This window comes from Nerophis ophidion, linkage group LG04, assembly GCF_033978795.1.
Source record: "Nerophis ophidion isolate RoL-2023_Sa linkage group LG04, RoL_Noph_v1.0, whole genome shotgun sequence".
NCBI classification, from domain to species: Eukaryota; Metazoa; Chordata; class Actinopteri; order Syngnathiformes; family Syngnathidae; genus Nerophis; species Nerophis ophidion.
The window spans coordinates 2700442-2718169 of record NC_084614.1 but is presented as its reverse complement, the minus strand read 5'-3'; the positions used below and the strand labels follow the sequence as shown (position 1 = coordinate 2718169).

General features: G+C 36.3%; 1 protein-coding gene across 1 annotated transcript; it reads left to right on the top strand.

The window, feature by feature from the left end:
- The first annotated feature begins 5885 nt into the window (after positions 1-5885).
- LOC133550735 (major histocompatibility complex class I-related gene protein-like) lies at positions 5886-17704 on the top strand. Its single transcript, XM_061896736.1, has 7 exons — positions 5886-6062; positions 8166-8432; positions 11347-11625; positions 12671-12973; positions 13040-13141; positions 13215-13232; positions 17404-17704. Exons 1-7 carry the CDS (start codon positions 6011-6013, stop codon positions 17436-17438), a joined length of 1056 nt encoding a protein of 351 aa, XP_061752720.1. The 5' UTR covers positions 5886-6010; the 3' UTR covers positions 17439-17704.
- Positions 17705-17728: the final 24 nt, after the last annotated feature.

Below are 17728 nucleotides of genomic sequence, written 5' to 3'. Positions count from 1 at the left end.
TTAAAAAAAATAAACATTTTGTTGTCTTAATTGGATAATTCCACGTCATTTTCACACATAAATATGTTAAATATTGAAGTAATATGTGTATGTTAATATTTAAAAAAAATTGAAAGGGACAAGCGGTAGAAAATGAATGAATGGATGTTAAAATTAACAAAAAAAACATTTTGTGGTCTTAATTGGATAAGTCCACGTCATTTTTACACATAAATATGTTCAATATTGAAGTAATATGTGTATGTTAATATTTAAAAACATTTTTTAAAGGGACAAGCGGTAGAAAATGGATGAATGGATGTTAATATTAAAAGAACAAAAATATTTTGTGGTCTTATTTGGATAATTCCACGTCATTTTCACACATAAATATGTTAAATATTGAAATAATATGTGTATGTTAATATTTTTTTTTAAATTGAAAGGGACAAGCGGTAGAAAATGAATGAATGGATGTTAATATTAAAAGAACCAAAATATTTTGTGGTTTTAATTGGATAAGTCCACGTCATTTTTACACATAAATATGGTAAATATTGACGTAATATATGTATGTTAATATTTTAAAAAAAAAAATTGAAAGGGACAAGCGGTAGAAAATGAATGAATGGATGTTAATTTGTTTTTTTTTTAAACATTTTGTGGTCTTAATTGGATAAGTCCACATCATTTTTACACATAAATATGTTAAATATTGAAGTAATATGTGTATATTAATATTTTTAAAAAATGTAAAGGGACAAACGGTAGAAAATGAATGAATGATGTTAATTTTTTTTTTTTTAATATTTTGTGGTCTTAATTGGATAAGTCCACGTCATTTTTACACATAAATATGTTAAATATTGAAGTAATATGTGTATGTTAATATTTAAAAAAAATTGAAAGGGACAAGCGGTAGAAAATGAATGAATGGATGTTAAAATTAACAAAAAAAACATTTTGTGGTCTTAATTGGATAAGTCCACGTCATTTTTACACATAAATATGTTCAATATTGAAGTAATATGTGTATGTTAATATTTAAAAACATTTTTTAAAGGGACAAGCGGTAGAAAATGGATGAATGGATGTTAATATTAAAAGAACAAAAATATTTTGTGGTCTTATTTGGATAATTCCACGTCATTTTCACACATAAATATGTTAAATATTGAAATAATATGTGTATGTTAATATTTTTTTTTAAATTGAAAGGGACAAGCGGTAGAAAATGAATGAATGGATGTTAATATTAAAAGAACCAAAATATTTTGTGGTTTTAATTGGATAAGTCCACGTCATTTTTACACATAAATATGGTAAATATTGACGTAATATATGTATGTTAATATTTTTAAAAAAAAAATTGAAAGGGACAAGCGGTAGAAAATGAATGAATGGATGTTAATTTGTTTTTTTTTTAAACATTTTGTGGTCTTAATTGGATAAGTCCACATCATTTTTACACATAAATATGTTAAATATTGAAGTAATATGTGTATATTAATATTTTTAAAAAATGTAAAGGGACAAACGGTAGAAAATGAATGAATGATGTTAATTTTTTTTTTTTTAATATTTTGTGGTCTTAATTGGATAAGTCCACGTCATTTTTACACATAAATATGTTAAATATTGAAGTAATATGTGTATGTTAATATTTAAAAAAAATTGAAAGGGACAAGCGGTAGAAAATGAATGAATGGATGTTAAAATTAACAAAAAAAACATTTTGTGGTCTTAATTGGATAAGTCCACGTCATTTTTACACATAAATATGTTCAATATTGAAGTAATATGTGTATGTTAATATTTAAAAACATTTTTTAAAGGGACAAGCGGTAGAAAATGGATGAATGGATGTTAATATTAAAAGAACAAAAATATTTTGTGGTCTTATTTGGATAATTCCACGTCATTTTCACACATAAATATGTTAAATATTGAAATAATATGTGTATGTTAATATTTTTTTTTAAATTGAAAGGGACAAGCGGTAGAAAATGAATGAATGGATGTTAATATTAAAAGAACCAAAATATTTTGTGGTTTTAATTGGATAAGTCCACGTCATTTTTACACATAAATATGGTAAATATTGACGTAATATATGTATGTTAATATTTTAAAAAAAAAAATTGAAAGGGACAAGCGGTAGAAAATGAATGAATGGATGTTAATTTGTTTTTTTTTTAAACATTTTGTGGTCTTAATTGGATAAGTCCACGTCAATTTCACACATAAATATGTTAAATATTAAAGTAATATGTGTATTTTAATATTTTAAAAAAAAATTGAAAGGGACAAGCGGTAGAAAATGAATGAATGGATGTTAATATTAAAAAAAATTGTAATAATTTTGTGATCTTAATTGGATAAGTCCACGTCATTTTCACACATAAATATGTTAAATATTGAAGTAATATGTGTATGTTAATATTTAAAAAAAAATTGATAGGGACAAGCGGTAGAAAATGAATGAATGGATGTTAAAATTTACAAAAAAAACATTTTGTGGTCTTAATTGGATAAGTCCACGTCAATTTCACACATAAATATGTTAAATATTGAAGTAATATGTGTATTTTAATATTTAAAAAAAATTGAAAGGGACAAGCAGTAGAAAATGAATGAAGGGATGTTAATATTAAAAAAATTTTTAATAATTTTGAGGTCTTAATTGGATAAGTCCACGTCATTTTTACACATAAATATGTTAAATATTAAAGTAATATGTGTTTTTTAATCTTTTTAAAAAAAATTGAAAGGTACAAGCGGTAGAAAATGAATGAAGGGATGTTAATATTAAAAAAAAATTCAAATAATTTCGTGGTCTTAATTGGATAAGTCCACGTCATTTTCACACATAAATATGTTAAATATTGAAGTAATATGTGTATGTTAATATTTTAAAAAAAATTGAAAGGGACAAGCAGTAGAAAATGAATGAATGGATGTTAATATTAACAAAAAAAAACATTTTGTGGTCTTAATTGGATAAGTCCACATCATTTTTACACATAAATATGTTAAATATTGAAGTAATATGTGTATATTAATATTTTTAAAAAATGTAAAGGGACAAACGGTAGAAAATGAATGAATGATGTTAATTTTTTTTTTTTTAATATTTTGTGGTCTTAATTGGATAAGTCCACGTCATTTTTACACATAAATATGTTAAATATTGAAGTAATATGTGTATGTTAATATTTAAAAAAAAATTGAAAGGGACAAGCAGTAGAAAATGAATGAATGGATGTTAATATTAACAAAAAAAACATTTTGTGGTCTTAATTGGATAAGTCCACATCATTTTTACACATAAATATGTTAAATATTGAAGTAATATGTGTATTTTAATATTTAAAAAAAATGTAAAGGGACAAGCGGTAGAAAATGAATGAATGGATGTTAATTTGTTTTTTTAAAAACATTTTGTGGTCTTAATTGGATAAGTCCACGTCAATTTCACACATAAATATGTTAAATATTGAAGTAATATGTGTATTTTAATATTTAAAAAAAATTGAAAGGGACAAGCGGTAGAAAATGAATGAATGGATGTTAATTTGTTTTTTTTTTAAACATTTTGTGGTCTTAATTGGATAAGTCCACGTCAATTTCACACATAAATATGTTAAATATTAAAGTAATATGTGTATTTTAATATTTTAAAAAAAAATTGAAAGGGACAAGCGGTAGAAAATGAATGAATGGATGTTAATATTAAAAAAAATTGTAATAATTTTGTGATCTTAATTGGATAAGTCCACGTCATTTTTACACATAAATATGTTAAATATTGAAGTAATATGTGTATGTTAATATTTAAAAAAAAATTGAAAGGGACAAGCAGTAGAAAATGAATGAATGGATGTTAATATTAACAAAAAAAACATTTTGTGGTCTTAATTGGATAAGTCCACATCATTTTTACACATAAATATGTTAAATATTGAAGTAATATGTGTATTTTAATATTTAAAAAAAATGTAAAGGGACAAGCGGTAGAAAATGAATGAATGGATGTTAATTTGTTTTTTTAAAAACATTTTGTGGTCTTAATTGGATAAGTCCACGTCAATTTCACACATAAATATGTTAAATATTGAAGTAATATGTGTATTTTAATATTTAAAAAAAATTGAAAGGGACAAGCAGTAGAAAATGAATGAATGGATGTTAATATTAAAAAAAATTATAATAATTTTGAGGTCTTAATTGGATAAGTCCACGTCATTTTTACACATAAATATGTTAAATATTAAAGTAATATGTGTTTTTTTATCTTTTTTAAAAAAATTGAAAGGGACAAGCGGTAGAAAATGAATGAATGGATGTTAATATTAAAAAATATATATTTTTAATATTTATATTTTTTCCCCCAATTAATTATAATGTGACCGAAACAGATAAATGTCTCATTAAAGCCCGTCTGAATATTTTATCATTCAATTTATGGTCGCAATATTTAAATAAATGATAAATTGGTATTAGGTGGGGATTGAACCAGGGACCCTCGGGTTGCGCACGGCCACTAAACCACCGCGCCACGCCGTCCCCAATATATTATTATATTAAATCATAAATAATGATTCATTTCGTTATTTTATTAAATATTTCGAAATGTTATCATTTATTGAAAATGTTTACTGCTTTAATAATTTTATGACTGTAATTATTTCGGGATCACAGTAATTATTTCATGACATTCAGTATGACACATTTATTTATTTCATAATTAAACGGTGTATTTAATTATGTCAGGATCTAATTAGTTATTCAATAATCCCATGCTTCAATTTACTTGTATTTTTATTTAATGATCTGTTGTTTTTCAATGATTTCATGATTGAATTAATTAATTCATCATTTAATTAATTATTTCATAAATCTATAATAATGTTTTTATTTTTATTTTATTTCTATAATTTCATGGTTGTATTAATTACGTCATAATTTGATCATGTAATTAATTATTTCACGATTTACTTATTTAATAATTTAACGATTGATTTAATTATGTCAGGATCAATTTTGTATTATTTATACTCAATGATCTCTTTAATTGTTATTTATTATTCTTTAATGATTTCACGATTCATTATTTCATCAATTTATAATAACGTTTTTATTTTATTATTCTGCATAATTTAATGGTTGTATTAATTGTTTCATAATCTTATGACTTGTTTAATTATTTTTACGATTAATTTATTTAGTAATTTAACAATGTGTTTAATTACGTCAGGATCTAATTAGTTATTCAATAATCTTAGATGTTGTATTATTTTAATTCAATGATCTGTTTAATTGATATTTTTTATTATTCAATGTTTATATTTATTGATTTTTTTTAATAATGTCAGGGTTGTATTAATTATTTCATAATATATGTATTTAATTGTTTCAGGATTTAATTAATTCATAATTTAGTCATGTATTCAATTATTTCACATTAATTGGATAATTTAATCATTTTAATGAAATTGTTAATTTTTTATCTGATTGTATTCCCCGCGTCAGTGTTAGAATTAATATTAAGGATCTCACAATTTGATGAATTATGTTCTTAATGTTTTGGAATGAACATGAATTGAGTCCAGCTGTCAAACTCAGTCGTCAAAGTCAGTGGGCGGGTCCTAACGCCTGATTGGTCACTCGGCACTTCCGGTTGTAGGCGAAACTCGGACCAGAGAAGATATTCTCTTTTCTTAAAGTGCGGGGAAATTCTAAACAACTGTAATGAATTCCTCTCCTGTTTCTTCTACACGGTCTGGCTCAGCAGGTGTGAAATATCTACCAGCAACTCCTCCATAAAGTCCGATTAAAAATCTTCCTGAGCTGCGATGTTTTCAAAGAGATATTTTTAAACGTCTTGTCCCTCGCCAGCCACCGTATCCCTGGATACCAACTTCCGGTGTGACGTCACGACCGGGTTCTAAAGTGCAGAGTTTGTCAACTGCGTGCGAAATGGCGGCTTAAAGTCTTTCACTTTGCTTAGGATGAGCAATATTGCTGCTAAATGGAGAAGGCGATATTCTTATTTCTTCTCTGCTGTCACCTCGCATCTCCTGGTGAGAACAACGTCGAAGTCTTCTCTCGCTCGGTTGAACTTTAGCAACATGCTAACAATAACAGTAGCTTCTGAGGTCTATTTTTATTCAAATGTCATTTTTTTATTTTCTTAGTTTACACGCTAACATCAAGGATGTTGATATTAAATTGTTTGTAATATTATATAATGCCAACGCGGATTGGTCAATATGTCAAGTAACTTCCGGTTCCGGTTTGTGTTGATGCTAACAATTACAGCAGCTGAGGGGTGTCCAAAGTGCAGCCCGGGGGCCATTTTTTTATCGGCCCCACGGTACATTTTAAGAATACAATTGAAAATTAAAGCTGCTGTTTCCTGCCTTTACCCATTCAACATATTTTTACCTGCACATTACCTACCTTCCCTGCATCCTGGGGTCACACCGGTGCTTTTTTCTGTCACCCGTAATGTTTGAAAAAAGGTGACGGGTTTTTTCAAAACTTTTGTTTTGAAGGGGTAACTGCCAACTTTCTGTTGATTTCTGCTGAAGGATGTCAATTAATGAAATGTAGGTCTAAGTGAGACCTACATAGAGGTTTTTGTTTCATGTCTCTCCGACATTCTGACCGGAAGTTACAAGCAGTTTTGTCTGTGTTTTCTTCCTTGGAGCAGTTTTGTCTGTTTTATTCCTAGGGGGCGCTAGAGCGTAATTTAGAGTTTTGTTTTGTTTTTTTTCTTTTATTAGATGGCAATTTTCGCCAGTCCTGATGTGTGAGTCCAGTTTGGTGAGTTTTGAAGCATTTTATGGGGGTCAAATTACAGCTCAGAGGCAAAAATGACATTTTTTTTTAGGAAACTTGTTTTGAAGGGGTTATTGCCAACTTCCTGTTGATTTTTGCTGAAGGGAGTTAGTGTATGACATCTAGGTCTAAGTGAGACCTACATATAGGTTTTTGTTTCATGTTTCTACGACATTCCTAACAGAAATTACAAGCAGTTTTGTCTGTGTTTTCTTCCTTGGAGCAGTTTTGTCAGTTTTATTCCTAGGGGGTGCTAGAGCGCAATTTAGAGTTTTTTTTTCTTTTCTTTTATTAGATGGCAATTTTCGCCAGTCCTGATGTGTGAGTCCAGTTTGGTGAGTTTTGAAGCATTTTAAGGGGGTCAATTTACAGCTCAGAGGCAAAAATGACATTTTTTTAGGAAACTTGTTTTGAAGGGGTTATTGCCAACTTCCTGTTGATTTTTGCTTAAGGAAGTTAGTGTATGAAATCTAGGTTCAAGTCAGATCTACATAGAGGTTTTTGTTTCATGTTTCTATGACATTCCTAACGGAAGTTACAAGCAGTTTTGTCTGTGTTTTTTCCTAGGGGGCGCTAGAGCGCAATTTTGATTTTTGGGGTTTGGTTTTTTATTTGATGGCAATTTTCGCCAGTCCTGATGTGTGTGTAAAATTTGGTGCGTTTTGAAGCATGTTAAGGGGGTCAAATTACAGCTCAAAGAGGCAAAAATGACATTTTTTAGGAAACTTTTTTTTTGAAGGGGTTTTCGCCAACTTCCTGTTGATTTTTGCTTAAGGAAGTTAGTGTATGAAATCTAGGTTCAAGTCAGACCTACATAGAGGTTTTTGTTTCATGTCTGTACGACATTCCTAACGGAAGTTACAAGCAGTTTTGTCTGTGTTTTTTCCTAGGGGGCGCTAGAGCGCAATTTAGAGTTTTGGGGTTTGTTTTTTTATTAAATCGCAACTTTTGCTTTTCCTGATGTGTGTGTCCAGTTTGGTGAGTTTTGAAGCATGTTAAGGGGGACAAATTACAGCTCAACGAAGCAATAATGACATTTTTTAGGAAACTTTTGTTTTGAAGGGCTTTTTGCCAACTTCCTGTTGATTTTTGCTTAAGGAAGTTAGTGTATGAAATATGTTGATGTTAACTTTTTAAGAATATAATGCCAACACGGATTGGTCAACACGTCAAGTAACTTCCTGTTCCGGTTCGTGTCGATGCTAACATGCTAACAATAACAGTAGCTTGTGACCAGGGTTGGTCAATTTTACTTCAAAAGTCATTTTTTATTTACTTATTTTACTCGCTATTACGTGCGATAACATCAAGTAACTTCCTGTTCCGGTTCGTGTCGCCATCAGTGACGCACTCCCTGTGGCACGTGTACACGGTGACCACCGGCATCCCCTCGCTGCCCACCACGGTGGCGGTGGTGGTGGTGGACGGGATCCAAACCGACCACTACGACAGCGTCAGCAACACCGCCTCGCCGTCCCAGGACTGGATGGAACGGATGACGGAGCTGGACCCCAGCTACTGGAAGACCCAGACCGACTTCTGGGAGCGCCAAGACCACTTTGGGAGGATCAACATCGACATTCTGAGGAAGCGCTTCAACCGCACCGAAGGTGACCATTCCGGCCCCGTTAGCCTTAGCGTTAGCATTAGCATTCGTCGGTGACTTAGTCGATGGGTCAGTAAGTGAGTCAATGAGTGAATAGGTCAATGAATCAGTCACTAAGTGAGTGTTTGATTCAATGAATGAGTCGATGAGTCAGCCAGTGTGTGTTTGGCTGAGTGAGTGAGTCAATGAGTGTGTAATGAGTCAATGACTCAATGAGTCAATGGCTCAATCAATGAGTGAGTATGTGAGTGTAAAAGAGTATGTTGGAGTGATTGAGTGAGGCATTGAATGAGTGAGTGAGTCAATGATTTAGTCAATGATTCAGAAAGTGAGTCAATGAGTGAATAGGTCAATGAATCAGTCACTAAGTGAGTGTTTGATTCAATGAATGAGTCAATGAGTCAGCAAGTGTGTGTTTGGCTGAGTGAGTGAGTCAATGAGTGTGTAATGAGTCAATGACCGAGTGACTCAGTGAGTCAATGGCTCAATCAATGAGTGAGTATGTGAGTGTAAAAGAGTATGTCGGAGTGATTGAGTGAGGCATTGAATGAGTGAGTGAGTCAATGTATTAGTCAATGAGTCAGAAAGGGAGTCAATGAGTGAATAAGTCAATGACTCAGTTGAGTGAGTGACCTGGTCAATTAATTAGTGTATGAATCAGTCAGTCAATGAGTGAGTAAGCAAATCGTTGAGTGAGTGAGTCCGCCAATGACTGAGTGAGTTAGTGAGTCAATCTGTCAAAAACTGAGTGAATTAGGATGTGAATGAGTGAGTGAGTGAGTCAATGAGTGTGTAATGAGTCAATGACTGAGTGACTCAGTGAGTCAATGGCTCAATCAATGAGTGAGTATGTGAGTGTAAAAGAGTACGTCGGAGTGAGTGAGTCAATGAATTAGTCAATGAGTCAGAAAGTGAGTCAATGAGTGAATAAGTCAATGAATCAATGACTCCGTTGAGTGAGTGACCTGGTCAATTAATTAGTCTATGAATCAGTCAGTCAATGAGTGAGTAAGCAAATTGTTGAGTGAGTGAGTCAATCCGTCAAAAACTGAGTGAATTAGGAGGTGAATGAGTGAGTGAGTGAGTGAGTGAGTCAATGACTGAGTATGAGTGAAGCAGTAAATGGGGGAGTTAGCGAGCAAGTCAGTGGGTGAATGTATGTCAGTGAGTGAGTAGATGTTTGAGTGAGTGAGTCAGTCACTGAGTGAGCGAGTCAATGAGTAAGTGAGTCAACAAATCAGTCCATGACTGAGTGAGTGAGACAGTGGATGAGTGAATGAGTCAGTCAATTAGTGGGTATGTGAGTCAATGAATCTGTCAATAACTGAGTCAGTGAGTCAGTCAATGAGTGAGTAAGTGAGTCAATGAATCTGTCAATAACTGAATGAATGAGTCAGTCAGTCAATGAGTGAGTAACTGAGTCAATGAATCAGTCAATGACTGAGTGAGTGAGTAAGTGAGTCAACAAACCAGTCATGACTGAGTGAGTGGATGTGTAGGAAGGTGATTGATTGAGTGAGTGAGTCAGTCAATGAGTGAGTAAGTGAGTCAATGAATCTGTCAATAACTGAATGAATGAGTCAGTCAGTCAATGAGTGAGTAACTGAGTCAATGAATCAGTCAATGACTGAGTGAGTGAGTAAGTGAGTCAACAAACCAGTCATGACTGAGTGAGTGGATGTGTAGGAAGGTGATTGATTGAGTGAGTGAGTCAGTCAATGAGTGAGTAAGTGAGTCAACAAATCTGTCAATAACTAACTGAGTGAGTGAGTCAGTCATTGAGTGAGTAAGTAAGTCAACGAATCAGTCCATGACTGAGTGAGTGAGACAGTGAATGAATGCATGAGTGAGAAGATGATTGAGTGAATGAGTCAGTCAATTAGTGGGTATGCGAGTACATGAATCTGTCAATAACTGAGTGAGTGAGTCCATCAATGAGTGAGAAAGTGAGTCAATGAATCTGTCAATAACTGAATGAGTCAGTCAGTCACTAAGTGAGTGAGTAACTGAGTCAACGAATCAGTCAATGACTGAGTGAGTGAGTAAACGAGTCAACAAATGAGTCATGACTGAGTGAGTAGATGTGTAGGAAGAGGATTGAGTGAGTGAGTCAGTCAATGAGTGAGTAAGTGAGTCAACAAATCTGTCAATAACTGAGTGAGGGAGTCAGTCATTGAGTGAGCGAGTCAATAAGTGAGTAAGTCAATGAATCAGTCCATGACTGAGTGAGTGAGACAGTGAAGGAGTGCATGAGTGAGAAGATGATTGAGTGAATGAGTCAGTCAATTAGTGGGTATGTGAGTACATTAATCTGTCAATAACTGAGTGAGTAAGTCCATCAATGAGTGAGAAAGTGAGTCAATGAATCTATCAAACCCTGAATGAGTCAGTCAGTCACTAAGTGAAAAAGTGAGTCAATGAATCTGTCAATAACTGAGTCAGTCAGGCAATGAGTGAGTAAGTGATTCAATGAATCCGTCAATAACTGAATGAGTCAGTCAGTCACTAAGTGAGAGTCAATGAGTGAGTAACTGAGTCAACGAACAAGTCAATGACTGAGTGAGTGACTCAATAAGTGAGTAAGTGAGTTAACGAATCATTTCATGACTGAATTAGTGGATGTGTGGGAAGATGATTGAGTGAATGAGTGAGTCAGTCAATAAGTCAGTAAGTGAGTCAACGAATATTTCAATGACTGAATGAGTGAGTCAGTCACTGAGTGAGAGAGTCAATAAGTGAGTCAACGAATCTTTCAATGACTGAGTGAGAGAGTCAGTCACTGAGTGAGAGAGTCAATAAGTGAGTCAACAAATAAGTCAATGACTGAGTGAGAGAGTGTCAGTGAGTGAGTGGATGAGTGAGTGAGTCAGTCAGTGATTGAGTGAGTGAGTTTACAAAGTAGTTCTCCTGGTGTGCAGGTGTGCACGTGTTCCAGGTGTTGCACGGTTGCGAGTACGATGAGGAGCGGAATGTCAGCCGGGGTTTCAACCACCACAGCTACGACGGAGACGACACCTTGTACTTGGACATGGAGCAGCGGCGCTGGATCTCCCTCCAGCCTCCCATGGACGCCACCCAGAGGAAGTGGAACGACAACCAGGGCTGGATGGAGTTCATGGAGCACCGCCTGCTGACGGAGTGTCCTCTGCGCCTCAATCGCACCCTGGAAATAGGCCGAAGTGTCCTGCTCAGAATCGGTAAGTAGTTTCGGTCCACCGGGGGCGCCCATAGTTTTGGTCCACCGGGGGCGCCCATAGTTTTGGTCCACCGGGGGCGCCCTTAGTCTCGGTCCACAGGGGAGTGCCCTTAGTCTCGGTCCGCCAGGGGGAACGACCTTAGTCTCCAGCTGCACCGGGGGGAGGTGCCCTTAGTCTCCAGCTACACCGGGGGAGCGCACTTTGTCTCTATCCACCGGGGGTGGGGGTGCGCCCTTAGTCTTGATCCACCGGGGTGTGCGCCCTTAATCCATACCCCCCAAGGCACCCTTAGTCCTGGTCCACCAGGGTCGCCCTAAGTCTCAGTCCACCATGGGTAACCCTTAGTCTCGGTCCACTGGGGGAGGGCGCCCTAAGTCTCGGTCCACCGGAGGGTCGCCTTCAGTCTCCGGGTCCACCAGGGGGTGCGCACTTAGTCCCAACCCACCGGGGCACCCTTAGTCCCTGGTCCACCGGGGTCGCCCTAAGTCTCGGCCCACCAGGGGGGAGGTGTTAGTCTCGGTCTACTGGGGTTGGGCGCCTTTAATCTCGGTCCACCGGGGGTAGTCCTTAGTCTCCGGGTCCACCAGGAGGTGCACACTTAGTCCCAATCCACCGGGGGCACCCTTAGTCCCGGTCCACCGCATCGCCCTAAATCTCGGTCCAACAGGGGGCACCCTTAGTCTCAGTCCACCCGGGGGTGCCCTTAGTCTCCGGGCCACCAGGGGTTGCGCACTTAGTCCCAATCCACCGGGGCACCCTTAGGCCCTGGTCCACCGGGGTCGCCCTAAGTCTCGGCCCACCAGGGGGAAGGTGCTTAGTCTCGGTCTACTGGGGTTGGGCGCCTTTAATCTCGGTCCACCTTGGGGCGCCCTTAGTCTCCAGGCCCACCAGGGGGTGCGCACTTAGTCCCAATCCACCGGGACACCGTTAGTCCCGGTCCACCGGAGTCGCCCTAAGTCTCGATCCACCAGGGGTCGCCCTTAGTTTTGGTCCACCGGGGTCGCCCACTGGCCGACACTGGCCTTCTTGTCCTCTGTCCATCCAGAGCGTCCCCGGGTGTCTCTGCTCCAGACCAGTCCGTCCTCGCCGGTCACGTGCCACGCCACGGGCTTCTACCCTGACGTGGCCAACATGTTCTGGACCCGGGACCAGGTGGAGCTCCACGAGCACGTGGAGCACGGCGAGCTCCTGCCCAACCACGACAACACCTTCCAGCTCAGCGTGAGTTTGGACATCAGTGCGCTGCCGCCACACGACTGGTCCAGGTACGCCTGCGTCTTCCGACTGTCCGGACTCCAGGAGAACATCGTGGTCGGCTTGGACGCCTCCAAGATCTTGACCAACTACGGTGAGTGCACACCGCCGCTCTTCCAGCCACTTCCTGCCAACCCACCTCTTACCGGCTCTCTCACAGTGGAGCCTCCCAACATTTTCGTTCCCGTCGCCGCGCTCCTCGCCGCGCTTGTGGTCCTCGCCACCGCCGCCATCGCTTTTTTGGTTTGGAAGAAGAGACAAGGTGAGCGCGTTGAGAGTTGTCATAGCAACGTGCAAACACCTCACCCTTGTGCTTGGTTTTCTTCTGATTTCAGCTGCAAACTTGCAGCATGGTGAGTGTGACCAGACACCAGGCAGCTGCTAGCAGACATCAGCTAGCAGACATCAGCTAGCAGACATCAGCTAGCAAACATCAGTTAGCAAACATCAGCTAGCAGTCATCAGTTAGCAGACATCAACTAGCAGACAGCAGCTAGCAGTCATCAGCCAGCAATCATCAGCTAGCAGTCATCAGCTAGCAGACATCAGTTAGCAGACATCAGTTAGCAGACATCAGCTAGCAGTCATCAGCTAGCAGACATCAGCTAGCAAACATCAGCTAGCCGACATCAGCTAGCAGATCTCAGCTAGCAGACATCAGTTAGCAGACATCAGCTAGCAAACAGCTAGCAGTCATCAGCTAGCAAACATCAGCTAGCAGATATCAGCTAGCAGACATCAGTTAGCAGTCATCATCTAGCCAACATCAGCTAGCAGTCATCAGCTAGCAGACATCAGTTAGCAGACATCAGCTAGCAGACATCAGTTTGCAGACATCAGCAAGCAGTCATCAGCTAGCAGTCATCAGCTAGCAGTCATTAGCTAGCAGACATCAGCTAGCAGTCATCAGCTAGCAGTCATCAGCTAGCAGTCATCAGCTAGCCGACATCAGCTAGCAGACATCCGTTAGCAGACATCAGTTAGCAGTCATCAGCTAGCCAACATCTGCTAGCAGTCATCAGCTATCACATATCATAGCAGACATCAGTTAGCACATATCAGCTAGCAGACAGCTATCAGACACCTAGCAGACATCAGTTAAAGTCATCAGTTAGCAGTCATCAGCTAGCAGACATCAGTTAGCACATATCAGCTAGCAGACAGCTATCAGACACCTAGCAGACATCAGTTAAAAGTCATCAGTTAGCAGTCATCAGCTAGCAGACATCAGTTAGCACATATCAGCTAGCAGACAGCTATCAGACACCTAGCAGACATCAGCTAAAAGTCAGCAGTTAGCAGTCAGCAGCTAGCAGACATCAGTTAGCAGTCAGTAGTTAGCAGTCAGCAGCTAGCAGACATTAGCTAACAAATATTTGCTATAAGACATTTGCTAGCAGATATGAGCCATCTGTCATCAGTTAGCATCAGTTAGCAGATATCAGCTGCAGACATTAGCAGCAGTGCTTGTGTAATAATTTTGTGTGTGAGAGATAATTGTGTAGTGTGTGTGAGAGTTAATAATTGTGTAGTGTGTGAGAGATAATAATTATGAAGTGTGTGAGAGATAATTGTGTAGTGTGTGTGAGAGATAATAATTGTGTAGTGTGTGTGAGAGATAATAATAATTGTGTAGTGTGTGTGAGAGATAATAATTGTGTAGTGTGTGTGAGGGATAATTATTGTGTAGTGTGTGTGAGAGATAATAATCGTGTAGTGTGTGTGAGGGATAATAATTGTGTAGTGTGTGTGAGAGATAATAATAATTGTGTAGTGTGTGTGAGAGATAATAATTGTGTAGTGTGTGTGAGAGATAATAATAATTGTGTAGTGTGTGAGAGATAATAATAATTGTGTAGTGTGTGAGAGAGATAATAATAATTGTGTAGTGTGTGTGAGATAATAATAATTGTGTAGTGTGTGTGAGATAATAAATATGTAGTAATGTGTGAGGGATAATCATTTGTAGTGTGTGTAAGAGATAATAATAATTGTGTAGTGTGTGTGAGAGTTAATAATTGTGTAGTGTGTGAGAGATAATAATTATGAAGTGTGTGAGAGATAATTGTGTAGTGTGTGTGAGAGATAATAATTGTGTAGTGTGTGTGAGAGATAATAATAATTGTGTAGTGTGTGTGAGAGATAATAATTGTGTAGTGTGTGTGAGGGATAATTATTGTGTAGTGTGTGTGAGAGATAATAATCGTGTAGTGTGTGTGAGGGATAATTGTGTAGTGTGTGTGAGAGATAATAATAATTGTGTAGTGTGTGTGAGAGATAATAATTGTGTAGTGTGTGTGAGAGATAATAATAATTGTGTAGTGTGTGAGAGATAATAATAATTGTGTAGTGTGTGTGAGGGATAATAATAATTGTGTAGTGTGTGTGAGAGATAATAATTGTGTAGTGTGTGTGAGAGATAATAATAATTGTGTAGTGTGTTTGAGAGAGAATAATAAGTGTGTAGTGTGTGTGAGAGATAATTGTGTAGTGTGTGTGAGAGATAATAATTGTGTAGTGTGTTTGAGAGAGAATAATAATTGTGTAGTGTGTGAGAGATAATAATAATTGTGTAGTGTGTGAGAGAGATAATAATAATTGTGTAGTGTGTGTGAGATAATAATAATTGTGTAGTGTGTGTGAGATAATAAATATGTAGTGTATGTGAGAGATAATAATAATTGTGTAGTGTGTGAGAGATAATAATTGTGTAGTGTGTGAGAGATAATTGTGTAGTGTGTGAGAGATAATAATTGTGTAATGTGTGAGGGATAATCATTTGTAGTGTGTGTAAGAGATAATAATAATTGTGTAGTGTGTGTGAGAGTTAATAATTGTGTAGTGTGTGAGAGATAATAATTATGAAGTGTGTGAGAGATAATTGTGTAGTGTGTGTGAGAGATAATAATTGTGTAGTGTGTGTGAGAGATAATAATAATTGTGTAGTGTGTGTGAGAGATAATAATTGTGTAGTGTGTGTGAGGGATAATTATTGTGTAGTGTGTGTGAGAGATAATAATCGTGTAGTGTGTGTGAGGGATAATAATTGTGTAGTGTGTGTGAGAGATAATAATAATTGTGTAGTGTGTGTGAGAGATAATAATTGTGTAGTGTGTGTGAGAGATAATAATAATTGTGTAGTGTGTGAGAGATAATAATTGTGTAGTGTGTGTGAGGGATAATAATAATTGTGTAGTGTGTGTGAGAGATAATAATTGTGTAGTGTGTGTGAGAGATAATAATAATTGTGTAGTGTGTGTGAGGGATAATAATAATTGTGTAGTGTGTGTGAGAGATAATAATAATTGTGTAGTGTGTGTGAGAGATAATAATAATTGTGTAGTGTGTGTGAGAGATAATAATAATTGTGTAGTGTGTGAGAGATAATAATTGTGTAGTGTGTGTGAGAGATAATAATAATTGTGTAGTGTGTGTGAGAGATAATTGTGTAGTGTGTGAGAGATAATAATTGTGTAGTGTGTGTGAGAGATAATAATAATTGTGTAGTGTGTGAGAGATAATAATAATTGTGTAGTGTGTGTGAGGGATAATAATAATTGTGTAGTGTGTGTGAGAGATAATAATAATTGTGTAGTGTGTGTGAGAGATAATAATAATTGTGTAGTGTGTGTGAGAGATAATAATAATTGTGTAGTGTGTGAGAGATAATTGTGTAGTGTGTGTGAGAGATAATAATTGTGTAGTGTGTGTGAGAGATAATAATAATTGTGTAGTGTGTGTGAGAGATAATAATAATTGTGTAGTGTGTGTGAGAGATAATAATAATTGTGTAGTGTGTGAGAGATAATAATTGTGTAGTGTGTGTGAGGGATAATAATAATTGTGTAGTGTGTGTGAGAGATAATAATAATTGTGTAGTGTGTGTGAGAGATAATAATAATTGTGTAGTGTGTGTGAGGGATAATAATAATTGTGTAGTGTGTGTGAGGGATAATAATAATTATGTAGTGTGTGTGAGGGATAATAATAATTGTGTAGTGTGTGTGAGATATAATAATAATTGTGTAGTGTGTGTGAGAGATAATAATAATTGTGTAGTGTGTGTGAGAGATAATAATAATTGTGTAGTGTGTGTGAGAGATAATAATTGTGTAGTGTGTGTGAGAGATAATAATAATTGTGTAGTGTGTGTGAGGGATAATAATTGTGTAGTGTGTGTGAGAGATAATAATAATTGTGTAGTGTGTGTGAGAGATAATAATTGTGTAGTGTGTGTGAGAGATAATAATTGTGTAGTGTGTGTGAGAGATAATAATAATTGTGTAGTGTGTGAGAGATAATAATTGTGTAGTGTGTGTGAGGGATAATAATAATTGTGTAGTGTGTGTGAGAGATAATAATAATTGTGTAGTGTGTGTGAGAGATAATAATAATTGTGTAGTGTGTGTGAGAGATAATAATAATTGTGTAGTGTGTGTGAGAGATAATAATAATTGTGTAGTGTGTGTGAGAGATAATAATAATTGTGTAGTGTGTGTGAGAGAGTGACATGTGATTTTGCAGGCACTTCAGAGGAGGTCCAGCAGATGGCGCCATGAGGAGAGTCTCCAAGCTAACTGAATAGAAGACTAAAGTTAGTGTGGAATAAAGAAGAAGAAAAATAATGTTATTATTTGTTGTATTTCCATAATCACATAACTTGCTATGTGACACAAGCTAACTGTTAGCATTTTAACTTTAGCGTGCTTATTTAAATTTACAGTTTGACTTTGAAGTTGAGTCCTGTCACAAAGTGTGTTTATATCACAAAGTGTGTTTAAATATGTAACGTCACAATTAATAAATCAACTTAAATGATATAAAAGTCGTCCCGTACTTTATTTAATTT

What these genes read in the sequence shown, in the direction of transcription:
- LOC133550735 (XM_061896736.1), top strand. Translation starts at nt 6,011, where the DNA reads ATGGAGAAGGCGATATTCTTATTTCTTCTCTGCTGTCACCTCGCATCT. An exon ending in CTGTCACCTCGCATCTCCTG is followed by an intron (nt 6,063 to 8,165) that starts GTGAGAACAACG and finishes TGTCGCCATCAG; the next exon opens with TGACGCACTCCCTGTGGCAC. An exon ending in CAAGATCTTGACCAACTACG is followed by an intron (nt 12,974 to 13,039) that starts GTGAGTGCACAC and finishes GCTCTCTCACAG; the next exon opens with TGGAGCCTCCCAACATTTTC.